General features: G+C 52.2%; 2 protein-coding genes across 5 annotated transcripts in view; one reads left to right on the top strand and one right to left on the bottom strand.

The window, feature by feature from the left end:
- The window catches only part of Nhsl2 (NHS like 2), a 256,229-nt gene that overhangs the window by 225,669 nt on the left and 16,735 nt on the right, over positions 1–13,825 (top strand). Inside the window, exons 2-4 of one of the 4 annotated variants that reach the window (XM_048417749.3) lie at positions 9,534–9,689; positions 11,542–11,669; positions 11,964–12,156. The exons of the other annotated variants lie outside the window; for them this stretch is intronic. Of the exons in view, the coding sequence (XP_048273706.3) occupies positions 9,534–9,689; positions 11,542–11,669; positions 11,964–12,156 (477 nt within the window). The remainder of the gene's footprint in view (positions 1–9,533; positions 9,690–11,541; positions 11,670–11,963; positions 12,157–13,825) is intronic. 4 annotated transcript variants of the gene reach the window in all.
- Positions 5,043–9,533, bottom strand: Rtl5 (retrotransposon Gag like 5). The gene is made up of 3 exons (XM_085685140.2): positions 9,255–9,533; positions 5,844–9,130; positions 5,043–5,424 (listed from the first exon to the last, which is right to left on the bottom strand). The coding sequence occupies exon 2, from the start codon at positions 9,070–9,072 to the stop codon at positions 7,321–7,323; it is 1,752 nt and encodes a 583-aa protein (XP_085541266.2). The 5' UTR covers positions 9,073–9,130; positions 9,255–9,533; the 3' UTR covers positions 5,043–5,424; positions 5,844–7,320.

Raw genomic sequence — 13,825 nt, 5'->3', positions numbered from 1 at the left:
TCGTTTCTGAAGCACAAAAGTTTGCCTATCTGTGTGCTTAGTGTTATGACATTGGTCAGCTTCACCTCTGTGCCATGTGTCTTAGTCTACCAAAGTAGGACTAGTAGCACTGCTCATAGGAATGTTGTGATGATTAATGAATGTGAAGGATTTGGACTTGACCCATGGTCAGTGCCAGCGAGGTATTGGCTATTATCGTCATTGCTGGTTCATAGCAACGAGCTCAATAATATGTTCTACTATGACCTCCATTTTTAGAAAAAAAGGAAAGCAAGACTTAGAGAAGCGCAGTGAGCAACTCAAGGGCATGCATGCATCACAAGAATGGCAGAGGCCGAGGTCAAGGCTAAGTTCGTGAAAACCCCATGGAGGTCGCTTTTCACTACAGAGTGAGAAGAGGTCAGAGCCCTCTGAGAGATGATGGGCGTTGCCGAGGAGCTCAGCCGAGAAGGAGCAACTAGCTGCCTGGCAGTCTGAATCAGCTAGGCTTCGCCTCCTATCCTTTAGACCAATTAAAGAAGAACTAAAATTAAAGAAGAAGTAAAGAGAAGTAATAATGAAAACCAGATAAAAGTGGTTTTCAATGTGGCCACACTGAGAAGAGGAGCAGTGTGTCCAAGTCCATATTTGGGATTACAGACATAGAGGGTAATCATTGAGCCATTATAGTCTGAGCTCTGATCTGTCCTGCAGATTGGTCTTGTAAGTTGTCAGAACTCTTCCTGGGAGACAGGTTCCTCCTCTGGCTGACACCAGGGCTTCAGCCCTTCCCTTCTGGGATTCTGGAGAAATTTTTCATTCTTTGGGGTCCATTGTTTCAGAAGTCTGATGGCATAAGGGAGGGGCGTGAGCCTCTCACTAGAATACCCCCTCTCCTGCTCAGATGGTTACGGTCCCTATTGTCTCCTCTCCATGTGTTTACAGGGACCTCCCAGCTTCGTATGCCCAGCAGCAGCCAGGTCTAAGGGTCCAGTCCTCCTTCCAAAGGAGCATCCATATTCCACAGGGGAAAGCCCACATTCTCACGCTGCACAGGCCCTGCAGCAATGAGCTCGTGTCGCAACCCAGAACACCCTTGTTCCTAAGTGAAACTCCGGCCATGTGGTTCAGTGGTGCCAGGAGGACAGGACAGGGGGAGCTGAGAAGAGCAGGGGCTGTTGGGATCAGAGATGGTTTCCTGAAGTGATCTTGGAGCTGAGCAGATTGCCACTGGAGCGGAGCCAAGAATGTTTGTAAATTCCACCCCTTTCCCCTTCTCCTTCCCCCTTTTACGTCTTTCCCCATTTTTCTCCCTTCTCTCCTTCTTCGGAAGGTTCTCTTTATAGTGTGCAGGTTGGTCTTGAACTCCTGGGCTCAGACAATCCTCCAGCCTTAGTCTCCCATATAATGTAGACAGTAGGGTCATGGCATTGCATCCTGAATGTTTATGAGTTTTTAAAGCAGAAGAATGGGATGTGCAAAGGCCCAGGGCATGAAAAGGTCTAGTGTGTAAGCAGAAAAAGGAAGTGATTCGACATATCTGGAGATAGACTAGAAGAAGGAAGGATGAGTGGGCATGCCTCCCCTATGACCAAATAGTGAAAAATGTCAGAATTAGGTCCAGGAAGCTTTCTCTCCAGAAGGAGAGCCATTGAGAATGAGATTTGTAAGCTCAAGGTGGCATGTGTCCGTGCACATTTGCACACACACACACACACACACACACACAGGATACCTGGAACACCGCCTCAGATACATGGAAAGTGGCTTGATTGGTAGGAGCAGAGATTAGGAGCTGGTTAGACCAGCAAGGAGCTACAAAAGTCTAGGGGAGAGATGATAGGGACTCAGCTAAGGGGATGGAGAGTCTGGGCTGGCTAGATTGTCTGACTTAGTCCATACCACAGCCAGATTTCCTTCATGTGCCCTAAAAGGGGAGAAAGGAATTGCAAGGAAACTGGCCCTCCTTGTTTTGACTTGTGTAGGTCCTGTGAGATAAGCTCCTCCCCCAAGCCATGGCCAGCACTTCACACATTCCCTTTTAACATTCTCATATTAACAGCCAGGGCCCCACTTCCCAGTCCCCACCCTACCCCATCCCCCATCAGGAGGGCTGCTGAGGTAAGAGGCCCCTATTCTGCATCTGTGTGTGGCAGGCAGGAAGGGGAGGGGGTACAGGGAACAGGTCAGGGCCTGCTCATTGTCAAAGGAAATAGCCACCCTTTTAAGCCTTTAAGAAACTGTTTTCTTCCAAGTAGATTCCCTGTTACCAAGGCAACTTGAGAACTCTGGGCTTTGTGTTTCTGCTTAGGGTCCCTGGGGAGAAATGGCCTGCTGAGCTTTCCCTAGTCTGGGCAAGATGCAGGACATGCTAGCTGAAAGTCCTTGTGTGGGGGCAGTCTCTCACTTCATTCCTTAGGTGCTTATCCCTAGGAGGAGCCCACGCCACCCCTTCCTCAGCCCCAGAAGCCAGTTTTGGCCATGGAGAGCACAGGCTTCACATTGATAGGCCCAGTTTCTCCAGAACAAATGTCCGCGCCCACCCTACGGACCAACCCTCTTAAAAGCTGGGGCAGGTGTTGGGGAGGGGTGAGCTTACACTAGACCGTGGTATATGCTGAGGAATCGCTGTTCTGTATGTTTCTCAGTCATGTACTATATATTAGAACTGTGTCTCTGGCCTCGTGCCTGCATTGGGAGCTGTATGGGAAGGCGCGGGGAGGGGGGGAGAACTGGCCAGTAAATGTCATCTGGGCTACTTAGTTTCCACAGCTAGACTGGCATTAGAATTGCCTAGGAAGCTTTCCAGAAATAGAAATCGTGGAGACTGATTCTATCGGTGGTGTACGTAGAGATTAAGAGCACAGGTCCTGGATGTCACACTCTAGGGGTGACCCAGAGCCAACTGTGTGAACTTTCAGATCTGTTTCCTCGCTGAAAGATCGTTTAAACGTCAGAAGGCGTAAACAATGAGCAGTGGAGCCACTGTCATAGGCAGCAGAAGCTTCTGTCTTCCTCCATCTCTTGGGAAGAGGGTTTTGGGAACCCTCAAGATCCTTTTCACCCTCCTCCTTTCTTCTGTTCTGGCATTTTCCTTGGCATACAAAAAGGGCTGCTGCTGTGAGGTGCAAAGGTCCCTCAGGTTCGGTGCCCGGGATCCCAGGCAAGGCCTGTCCACCTTTGGGTGGCAGCAACAACCCAGAAACACAGCCATGTCTTTGGCTGCCCTGCCTACTTGCCTGTATGCACTGAGTGCCATCCGTTCCCATTCTTGTGTGCCTTCTCGCTAGCTTCTTCAAGTCACCTCTCCTACACTCAGGCATCTGTGAGACTTGATGGTTTTTTCTCTCTCTCTCTCTTTCTCTCTAAATCATGACTGCGTTTTCATTCTAGAGGCTGGCATCCTTTAGTCCTCGAAGCATCTTGACATCTACAGGTATCCTTAGTAGTCACTTCTAGTTCTCCACGCAGATGCTTGTTTAGACACCCGCCTTTTAAGTTATGAACCACACTGCTGCTGCTGCCTTCCTGTGTGTCCCACGCATGCCATGAGCTGGTTCTGTGAATGCAACAGTGTAAACAAGCAAAGAGGCAAAGAGGGTGTGGCCAGCAAGAGGGTTGCTGGCAGCCCTGAGAGCCCGCAGGGCTGGCACACAGTTGGCCCTTTTTCCTACTGTCCTTCACCTGCTCTCATGCGTTTTTATACAAACTGACCTCACCTGCCCCGGCCTGCAACGTCATGAGAAATTTCAGGGCTGCTGGGTACCCTCTCTGACCTCCTAACGTCCTAGAAAGAGTTCCTTTCTAGGGGACTGTCTTTCATGGGGACAGCTCACAGCCTGTATAGCCTTGTCCTTCCCCAGAATGGGCCGTCAGCCACATGCTCAGCACTGCCACTGATCGGCCTTGCTGGTTTTTTCTGCTGAATTCTAGAACCACCACCTGGCTGATTCCTTTGGAACCCCCAGATACAGTACGCTGGACCCAGAGTCTCCCATCGGACTTAAGATTCCTGAGACTTGGGTTCCTCAGCTCTAAAGGAGAGAGAGACCGACCCACCATTGTCTGCCTGGATTGTAGCAATGAAATGGTTCTCCCTTTCTTCCTCTCAAAGGGTCAAGTCAAAATGCCTCTGTAACCAGGACTGGTTCTCCACAGAAGCCCTGTGAAGAGGGAGAGGAGGGCAGAATCAGGACTTGTTAGACAGTTGGCTGGAAGGAGAGCTGGCAGGGGGGAGCTGTTCTGGGATGACTACCAACAGTTACAGGGTTGTGAAGAGGCCACCCTCTTTCATCTGCAGGGCAATGACTTCTAAGCCTGTATCCTTAACTTGAAGAGGGTGAGAATAATTAAAAAAACAAAACAAAAAAAACCCAACAACAACAACAACAACAAAAAACCTGCTGCCCAGGGTGGTTATGGGGATGAAGGTTAATGGTCGCCTAAGTGCCCAGCCCAGCACGCACAAGTAGCAGGGCCTCTAGGGGAAAATGTCTTAACTCATTTCTGAGCGAGCTGAGCAAGTACCAGAATGGGATGTAGTTTTTTCTGACTCCACTGTCTGTTTAGGAGCAAGAAGCAGGGAGGTCTTGCTGCCTCTGACTGGCCTGCTCTGGGAATTTGTTTCCAGCTAGCTCAATGGAGTCCCATAGCACCATCTAGCGTCCCAAAGTGGAAGAGTCCTCCCTCTCCACCTGGCCTACCCTCCTTCCTTCCTTCCAAGCACTACTTTGCCTAGAGGATTTCAAGGCTTCGGGCTAGCACAGATCAGCTAAGGTGCCTGGGGAGTAAGTACCGCAGGTCCCTGTCTCTGTTCGTTCAGTAACACAGACAGACACAATGTTTACACACCCTTTTTGGTTGTTTATTGAGGAGAAAAAGCGTTAGCGTACAGAACAATTTCTCTTCACAACACAATTTAATACAACAACAACAGTCACAACAGTAACGTATTTGTTTCTCCCAGGCTTCAGGGTGTCCTTGGGCTACCCTTATACCCTGCATGCATCCCCCTACCCCTCACCCCCCACCCCTCACCCCCCCACCCCTCCCACCCACCCCATTCCCAACCCAAGGAGGCACTCAAAGCTTCAGACAGCTCCTGTAGCCGTCACATCACACACAAAATATATTGAAGATCTGGGAAAGAAGGGAAAAGGTCAAAGGAAGTCCAAGCCCCCTCTGCCCCGAGAGGCCTACAAACCAGTTTACTCGTGCGCACTCTCCCTGGCTGAGGCTACACGTGTTCAGAGTAAGAAGCGCCAACGGGGTCCGACAAGGCCTGTACCAAGGAGGGCTCCGAAATTTGAGGTACAGTACATCAGCCCTTTGCACTTCTCCACAAGCACATGGGCCACATGACCAGCATGTTGGCCTCAGCAGACAGGGTCCATAGCTTCAAAGAATGGTGTTTTCCCTTCTGGAACTCTCGCCTGAGGAAATAAGCTGAAAAACAGACACAGAACAAAGTGTTTTTACTCCTGCCCCTGTGAGAATGGGGAAGCCAAACAACTGAAGTGTCCAACAGCTCGAGAGGGTGAAATGATTCCATGGCACACAGGTGACAGCCATTTGAGTCCCACTGCTGGCCCTCCAGCAGGATGACCTCTGCTTTGAGAAAGGACAGTGAGAACCCACTAGAAGGAAATGAGCGGCTGCTGCTTCTGCGTGATATGATTCTGCATGTTTGCACGGGGGCTTTTTGTCCTTAAAGCGTTCTCCGCTTCCCAAATTTCCCATAATGACTATATGTTAACCCTTCTCTTGGGGGAAACCACTGTAAAAGGTAGCAATAGATTACAGGAACCCAGTTCCACTGATCTTCAGGCTAGGAAACAAAAGTAATAAGCAAACAGGCATCTTACCTCTTGCAGATGAACAGAGATCTCACCCTAAACCAGTCTGAGGACTGGGTCTGTCTCAGATTCCTCTTCCTCAGGTTCCTTCCTCGGATCTTAGGTTCAAATTCTAGGGCTGAGCTCTCATGGAACTTCCTTCCTGCTGGCCACAGGCACTCGGGCTGCACTTGCCCAGCTGCTAGGCACTGTGCAGCAAGTTCAGTGTCCAGGGGACAAGTTGGGCCAGCAGTGAATCGGGCTGCCATTTTGTGGCCAGAACTGATACTAATACATGTGTGGCTTTCACTGCAGAAGCAGTATTTTCTGGACCCAAACTGAACAGCAGGTGTCTTTCTAAGGACACCTAAATTTGTGCCCCAGAAACCCCTGAAGTGTGAAGGAGGCCGTCACCCCCAAAGCTGTGCTGGCTAACTGAAGTTCGGCAACAGACCTGGGAGAGACTGCCCCTCCTGAGAGCCGTGGAGGTGTTGGGCAGCAGTGCTGGCTGCATGGGTGCAGTCTCTAGTGAGCTAGCCCTGGTCTCTTCTCTCAGAACCCAAGACTCCTTAGAGTCAGAGGAGCTTGAAGAGCAGGGCAGCAAGGCCACCTCCACCACAGACACAGTCTGCTCGGGGGGCTTCTAGCTGGGGCTGCAGACCAGAGCTCAGCTGGGTGAAAAAGGCCATGTACCTAAAGCAAGAGTCACTCCTTGGGATGTCAAACTGAGTTGTGACGCTGCTGCCACCTTGGCCGCCCCACCCCCTGCATCCCTAATACCAACCCTTAAAAGGAAAAGTGGCCAAAGCCAGTTCAAGGGTTGTGGTGCAGGAGTCTGAGGGAAGGTGAGTCCAGCACTCAAAGTGGAGTCAGTTTGCCACCATCAGGCCAAGAGAGCAAGTCTCAGTCACTGTCCGCTGCACGTGTGACTTCGTATTCCCGCTGTAAGTCGGTTTCCCCTTCAGGCTCCTCTGCTGCAAACATGGCAAGTATATACTTCTTGGTGCCATGCTGCTCATTGTCCAGGAAGTGGCCTCGGTGGCATCAAGAGTTTAATGTAGCCTGTCCTTTAAATCACTGGGGCAGTTCAGTGAGGCATTGGGTGAAGTCCTGTCTAGTCAGTCAGAGTAAAACTGTAGAACACACAGCAAAGAACACACAGAGAGGCGAAGGCTTGGGACAACTAGAGGAGAGGACAAAGGTGACCAGTGCATTTACAAGAAATAGGCCCAGAAACTTGCTCTCCAACTTGCGCAAGGACTGAGCAGAGTACACGGCAAGAGGACAGTGACGACTGACCTCCCTTCTTAGATGGCCTTGGTTGGGCACATTTTACTCGCTGGTTCTGGTTGCTAAACAGTCTGGAATTCTGGAGATCTTCCTTGAGTTCTTCAGGTCTGGAGCTTTCTTAAGGACTGGTCAGTAGATGTGGCAGGTACAGCAGCAATAGCAAGAGCAAGGGATGCGGTAGAAGGGTGTGTTCCCTGTGGCCAACTCACCCCAGGATTCACACGCGAATTCGGCCTTGAGCTCGGTGCCCCCCCTGTCTAGGAGTGAGGCAGAACAGCACTGAGGGACGTCTTCGCAGTTGGCGTTGCCCCAAGCGACCTGCATGGCGAATCAGTGGTGGTGAGCTGTAGAAGGGAGAATTGGTATCTGGAAGGCCCTCCAGAAGTGGGACTCGATTTTGGCTCCTCTGTCTGTTCGCTTGCGCTATGGAAGGTACCACGCTCAGGTAATTCTCGGCATGGTAGCCTATCGCAGAGCTCACGGTCTGGGTGGACGTGTCCACAAGGACAGGTTCTTCTATCTCCAACAGCTCTCCATGTAGGCCATGATGATGGGCAGCAAGCGCATGCATGTGTATGTGCATGCAGTCATGCACATACACATGCTCGTGCTCATGCTGGATCTCCTCTATCCCTTGCTCCTGTTCTGGAAGCAGGACCCTAACCTCAACTTCAGCTTCCTCCTCGTATTTATCTTCGCCACCGTCCTCATTCTTCTTCATCTCCTCCTCCTTGTCTTCTTCCTCCTCTTCCTCATTCTCCTCTTCCTCCTCCTCTTCCTCATCCTCATCTTCCTCGTCCTCCATCTCTTCTTCCTCTTTTCTCATCTCCTCCTCCTCCCTCAGCTCCTGTGAGAAGGCCTTCACGTGCCTCCCCTGGTCCACTAGATAAAGCCTGTGCCCGCCTGCCTCTTCACCCTCATCCTCATTCTCAATGTGGCACGCCACCACACCTTCATTTCCATCCTCACTGAGAACTGGAGCCAAAGAGTAGAAGCTGCTTTGAACTTCGGGGAGTGGGGTTGGCTTGGGGACACGCACTTTCTTTTCTATCTCTACACACTCGAGAATCAGCTCATCCAGATCTGCAATTTCAGTTGACCAAAAGAGCTCTCTTCGGACAAGTTCTGACAAGCCTTTAAGGAACTGCTTTTGGAGGCGATTGTCATCCCAAGACAAGAACTGGGCCAAGAATTGAAAAGCATCGGCATAGCTGCCCAGGGTACAATCTCCCTGCTTGAGCTTACGGATGGCCTTTTTAGCCACGCGTGAGGGGATGGGGCCACAGAATACCTTACGGATTTCATCCAGGAAGAGCGGGAAGTTGGAATGCAAGGAGCTTCCTTCCTGAGTGACTGAGATAGCCCAGTCTCTCGCTTCCCCTGTGAAAAAAGAAACCAGAAAGGCCACCCGTTCCTCGCCCCCAGGGAAGTAAACTTCATGATCTGCTATGAAAGTCTCTAGCTGCATCAGAAATTCAGCCAGGTAGACGGGGTCGCCTGCAAATGGTTCTATGTCTGGCCGCTCCAGCGGTGGCAGAAAGACCTGTAGGGACAGTTCTTTTGGCGCGGGGGAGTGCAGCTCCGACTGGGACAGGCTGGGTGACACAGGAGGGTCAGTGGACCCATCGGGGTTGGTATAGTCCTGGACCACGTTAATCAAAAGATCATCTGAGACATACTCGGGATCTGTGCGCGGAGGAGGCCAGCACAGGAAAGGCACTTCCTCCTCGGCAGCGGGCTCGGTCTCACTGAGCAGGTACTCAAAGTTCTCCTCGGCAATGACGGGCACTATGGGCACTGGCCGGTGGATGTGGCCCGAGACAGTGCCCCGCAAGGAATTAACCTCAGCCAAGGCTCTCCCGAGCTGCAGGCCCAGATGGGCATTCTCTCCTCGAAGGGCATTTAACTCCTCTCGCAGGGCCACATTCGCCAAGCGGAGGCTATTGAGATTTCCCGCCGCCTCTGACATCGTCACTAGTTCTTGGGGCTTTGAGTGTCCCGCAGTTGGGGGCAGGGAGTTACAGGGTCTGCGGGAGGAAGCAGAAATGAGGAGGTGGGCGCGGGAAGCGACCGAAGTGCGGCCAAAGGGCGACGGGGCTCGAGCGAGCCCGGGCCACACCCACCCGGGGGACTCGGGCCAGGACGCGTTACCTCGCTGCAGGGGTCGGAGAGGGCGGGCGGCGGCACGGGACCTGGAGGCAGCAGGCGCAGGGCACGGAGGAGACGCTGGCAGCGGTGGTGCGATCTGAAGCAGGCAGAGCGGGAGGGAACGGACTGCGGCAGGATCTGTCGAGGAAAAATCTTGCGGACAGCGAGTCCTCGCCTTTTAAGCGCAGCCAAATAGCGCCCCCAGCAGGGGCGGGCCTTCGGGAACTGAGAGAGCCCACTGGCTCTCGCGGCTGCGCTCTCACTCACTCTCTCCTTCCCTAGCTGCAGCTAACTCAGGTCGGGAAAATGCGACAGCGACTGCCCACTCGAGGTCGTCATGGCGACAGCCAGTGAACGTGTTCCTCTCCTCGGGCAGGCCCCCGAGTGTAGAGGAACTGCTTCGCGAGGCGCAGCTCAATCTCCAGAGCCTGTTGCAAGGTACTGCGAGGGAGGGGGGCTGCCCAGAGGCGGCTGCGCAGCAGGAGGGGGGCAAAGAAGAAACCGGGAACAGCGAAAGAAAGAAAACAGTTCCAAAGCATCTCTCTTTTCACCTTCCAGACTGATGATGCTAAGACTCTGTTTCCAGGGCTGTTGCTCTCTCTCTCCCTTTTTGATTCAATAGTCCCTAAGTGGAAAGCATACAGGCTGAGACCGGGCAAGTCACAGAGAGGGGAATGGGAGACTCCCTCAAAGGAGACTCATACTCCCTCCAGCCCTCCTGTCGTCATATCTCCCATGCCTTGGAATTCTGGCACCAGAAAACAAAGGGGACATCTTTAGGGTCTCCTAACCCGGACTCCACACACTCTGTTCCTGTAATAACCTCCCAATCACAATGAGGTTCTCCATAGGAATCACGTCCCTCAGCTGGAGGTGTAGCTCAGTGGTAGCATGTGCAAGGCCCCAGACTGTATGTCCAGCACCACAAAAAAGGCCATCCTCTTGCTACCCTCGAGCTTCTCTTACTACTCTTGAGTTTTTCAGGCACACTGAACACAGAGCTGGACCCCTCCCCCAAGAGGTGTCTAATGGACAAAAGGTCTTCTCAGTTCTTATTTCTCTATACCAGCAAAAAAAAAAAAATCCTAACTCCAGGGCAGAGTAGAAAATCCCTGATGGGCCTCCCAAGTGGGGTGCAGCTAAAACTCCTAATCTCTGCAAAGGGCAGTGATGACCTTAGAGAAGCAAGATGCTGAGCGCTAACCATGAGCCCTGTGTCCAGCAAGGAAGAGGTACAGTGCAGGGTGGAGGGGGAGTGGCTGCACTGTTCCCACCACAGGCAGAATTCGGTAGGGCTAGTGAACAGGAGCTCAGGGAGAGCGCATTCCACCTCCTGACAGAGACAAGTTTTTCTCACATGCCCAGTAGCCACAGTCCAAAGGAAGGAGTGGTCTTCAGGAGTCTGCCCTGAGACTGAAAAGGCACCTGAGAGGGCTCCTGAAGAGGGGGCACAGACTAGGAAGATTGGTGCAAAGAATGAGCCGTGAGAGCAACAAGCCCCAGGACCAGAGTCAAGAGTCTGTTGAGCTCTCGCTTTCTCGCCATTTCATCTAAGCCATCGCTTTGGCCAACCCTACTCCATCTTACACATACTTACCTCCTCTCATTGGCTCGTGAACTTCGCTGTCTTCTATGCCACCACCTTCAGTTCCCTTACTTTTCGCCTGCCTAGACCTGATCCCATCCGCAGTGGAACTAAACCTAAAAGCCATCAAGTATGAGTTCTTGCATCCAGGTATGGTGGCACAAGCCTGTAATTCCAGCACTCAAGAGACTGAGGCAGGAGGATCTTGAGTTCTGAGGCCAGCCTGGGCTACATGCAAGATTTTGGTCTCACAGAAAACAAAGAAACCGTAAAGTTCTTGCGATCTAAGACAGAGTTCCAGACTGGACTTCTCAGTGTGGGTCTCTTCTTGCTTTGTGCACAATGTTCCTTGGTAGCGCTGCAGAACACCCGAAGAGCTGCGGCGCCTCCGAAAATGGAACCATTAGCAAAGGGTGTCTACATCCCGAGTGTTGCCTCTCCTGGCTGAGTGCTTAAGGTGGGGCCACTATAGAGGGCATGGGCCCCAAAGCAGCACAGCTTGGATTTACTGACTTCCTTTCCTCCTCTACCCTCATGGTCCTGGGAACCAAACACTTTTCCATTTCTGAATCCAGTGGCCAGGAAATAGCTCAAAGAAGCAATATGAGTCAGGCTGGGCAGCTTAGTGCAGGAGCCTGGCTCATTGTTCTCCCCCAGCCTGGCACCTGGCTCCCTAGAGTGTGTCTCCACTATGCTATTTTTCAGAAGAATATGAGGAACAGTATTCGGAGGCCCGACTTCTGGGGCAGACCTTCCGCTCTTCTGATGAGGCCCCTGAGCCTACTGCCAGTCAAAGGCCCCAGTCTACCAAGCGTCTGGAGTTTGTATTGATGGTGAGTTGTCTCTTCCCCAACCTGGGAGAGCCAGCGTGCACCCACCAGCAGGGCATCTTGAACTACTTATGTGATCCCCTGGAAGCTGCTGTTCATCACTGCTCACTAGCAGGGCTACCGCGAGGTCCCACTGGGAAGGGCCCCGCACAGCAGGTGCCTAGTCAGGCATCCTGTACAATGCTTTCCTGCCTTCAAGAGGACGCCTCCAACCATTCTGCCTAAGCAGTCATCCTATGGGCACCAGCTCCTCCAGTCAGAAGCACACCCTTTCCATCACACCCTCTCTCCCAACAGCCTGCAAAACGGCAGCTGAGCGAGGATGAGACCACGACCCAGGGTGTGAGGGCCCCCGAGGCCTGCCTGAGCCTGCCTACAGCCGACAAGCAAACTGCCTGGAATGGCCCCTTCCCTCTACCCATCCTAAAGGAGAAGCACTGGCTTCAGCCCTGCTCCACGCAGTCCGACCTTGTGCCCATCAACATCTCTGGTAGAGTTGCTTAGCACCGCCTGTTTGCTTCCCTTCATGCCAGAGGCCCATCCTCTTCGAATGCACTGGGTGCTGGGGAGGGAGGGCCACTCTGTCTGCTCCTAACTCACCCTGCACTGTCCAGGTCCTGACTCCCCCGGGAGTGGAGGGGACTTCGGGAGCTAGCCGAAGAGGGGGCGATGGCTCTTCTTCCCTCTCTCCCTATCTGCAGTCACTGTAACTGATACCATGGAATAGCGAACAAAGTTTCTTTGCAGAATGTGCGAAAAGTTTTTCTGAACGTGGGTTTTCTTTTGAGATTAAGTGAAAACAAAGTTTGTGAATTTTGTTTGTTTCAGGTAAAGATAATGTTAGAAACCCAAAGTTTTGGGTTTGGAATATACAAATAACAGACAGAAGGAGATGAGAATCCGAGCACATGTGGTTTAACTGTAGTGTAACAAGGGAAGGGGACAGAAAGGGCACAGAAGGAAAAGAGAAAGACCCACAGAGGGCCCAGGATGACCCTGAGAGTAGTGGCGGGGGGATACTTGCATTTGTCTTCATTTCATTCTCCATTGCTGTGATAAGGAACCGTGACAGAAGCGACTTAAGGGGGGCAAGAACACAGTTCAAGGTACAGTTCGTCAAAGGCAGCAGGAACTTGGAAGCAGCGAGTCTCATTGTCTCCGCAGACAAGAAGCAGAAGACAGTACTGCTGCTCAGTTCCCTTTCTCCATCTATAGGGTCCGGGATCCCCTGCCTGAGGAATGGTGCCATCCACAGTTAAAGCTGGGTCTCAGTTAATCAGTTAATCGAATTAATCCCCACACTCATGCCCAGAGGCACATCTCCTGGGTGATTCTAGGTTCTGTCAAGTTGACAGCACAATCACAGTCTCCGGGTCGGGGTCATGTGGCTCCAGTGACTGTAAAGGAACAGGGCCAGTCATATCAGGAACCCCTGCAGGGGCCTGATGGAAGCAAGACCTCAGTAATCTGAGGGGACCAGAGGAAGCCTTGAAGCTAGCATGGGCCCTGCTGTGGTGGAAAAAGTCGGTGAGAGCAGTGAGGGTAGCTCTGTCTCTGTGTGACCATGCTCCCCGGATCTGGGTTCATCCACTGCCCCTAGAGCCATCTTGAGAAAGAGAGGCAGGAAGTAGAGCTCATTGGCCAAGGGAAGGAAAACTGGGATGGGAGATTCACAAAGCAACACTGATGTGCTGTCTAAATGGCTGTCTCTTTCGGGCTGCTCTTGACTTTGTCCTGTGGAACCATTTGCTGGGATGGGGCTGCAGTGGTGTGACTGGTGGGGGACAGGTCCTGCTTAACCAGCCACTAAGCTAGAGACAGGGCAGGGAGCTGCCTGTTTAGCCCCATGGACCTCCTCACCCTGACTTTGCCCCCAACAGATTCCCAGAACTAAAAGCTGACCCAGCACTTTAAGAGAATTAGACAGGGTCCAGTCAACACCAACTGCCAGTTTTGGTAATGTGGCCAGGTAGCTGTCGGACAGACTATCGGGATGTTTCCTAAACGTTGGGATCAGTAGGAGCGCTTTTTAGAGATGCCGTTCTCACCTGGTCCCTGTGAAGTCAATCTGGGTATGATGGCACATATCTGTAATCACAGCACTCTGGAGGCAGAGGCAAGTCTAGCCTGGATAACCAAATGAGTCCTTCACTCACAAA

This window comes from Myodes glareolus, chromosome X (assembly GCF_982192425.1).
Source record: "Myodes glareolus chromosome X, mMyoGla1.1, whole genome shotgun sequence".
Taxonomy (NCBI): domain Eukaryota; kingdom Metazoa; phylum Chordata; class Mammalia; order Rodentia; family Cricetidae; genus Myodes; species Myodes glareolus.
Note: the sequence above shows the minus strand (reverse complement) of the source record. Positions and strands in the feature narration are given on the sequence as shown.

What these genes read in the sequence shown, in the direction of transcription:
- Rtl5 (XM_085685140.2), bottom strand. Translation starts at nt 9,072, where the DNA reads ATGTCAGAGGCGGCGGGAAATCTCAATAGCCTCCGCTTGGCGAATGTG.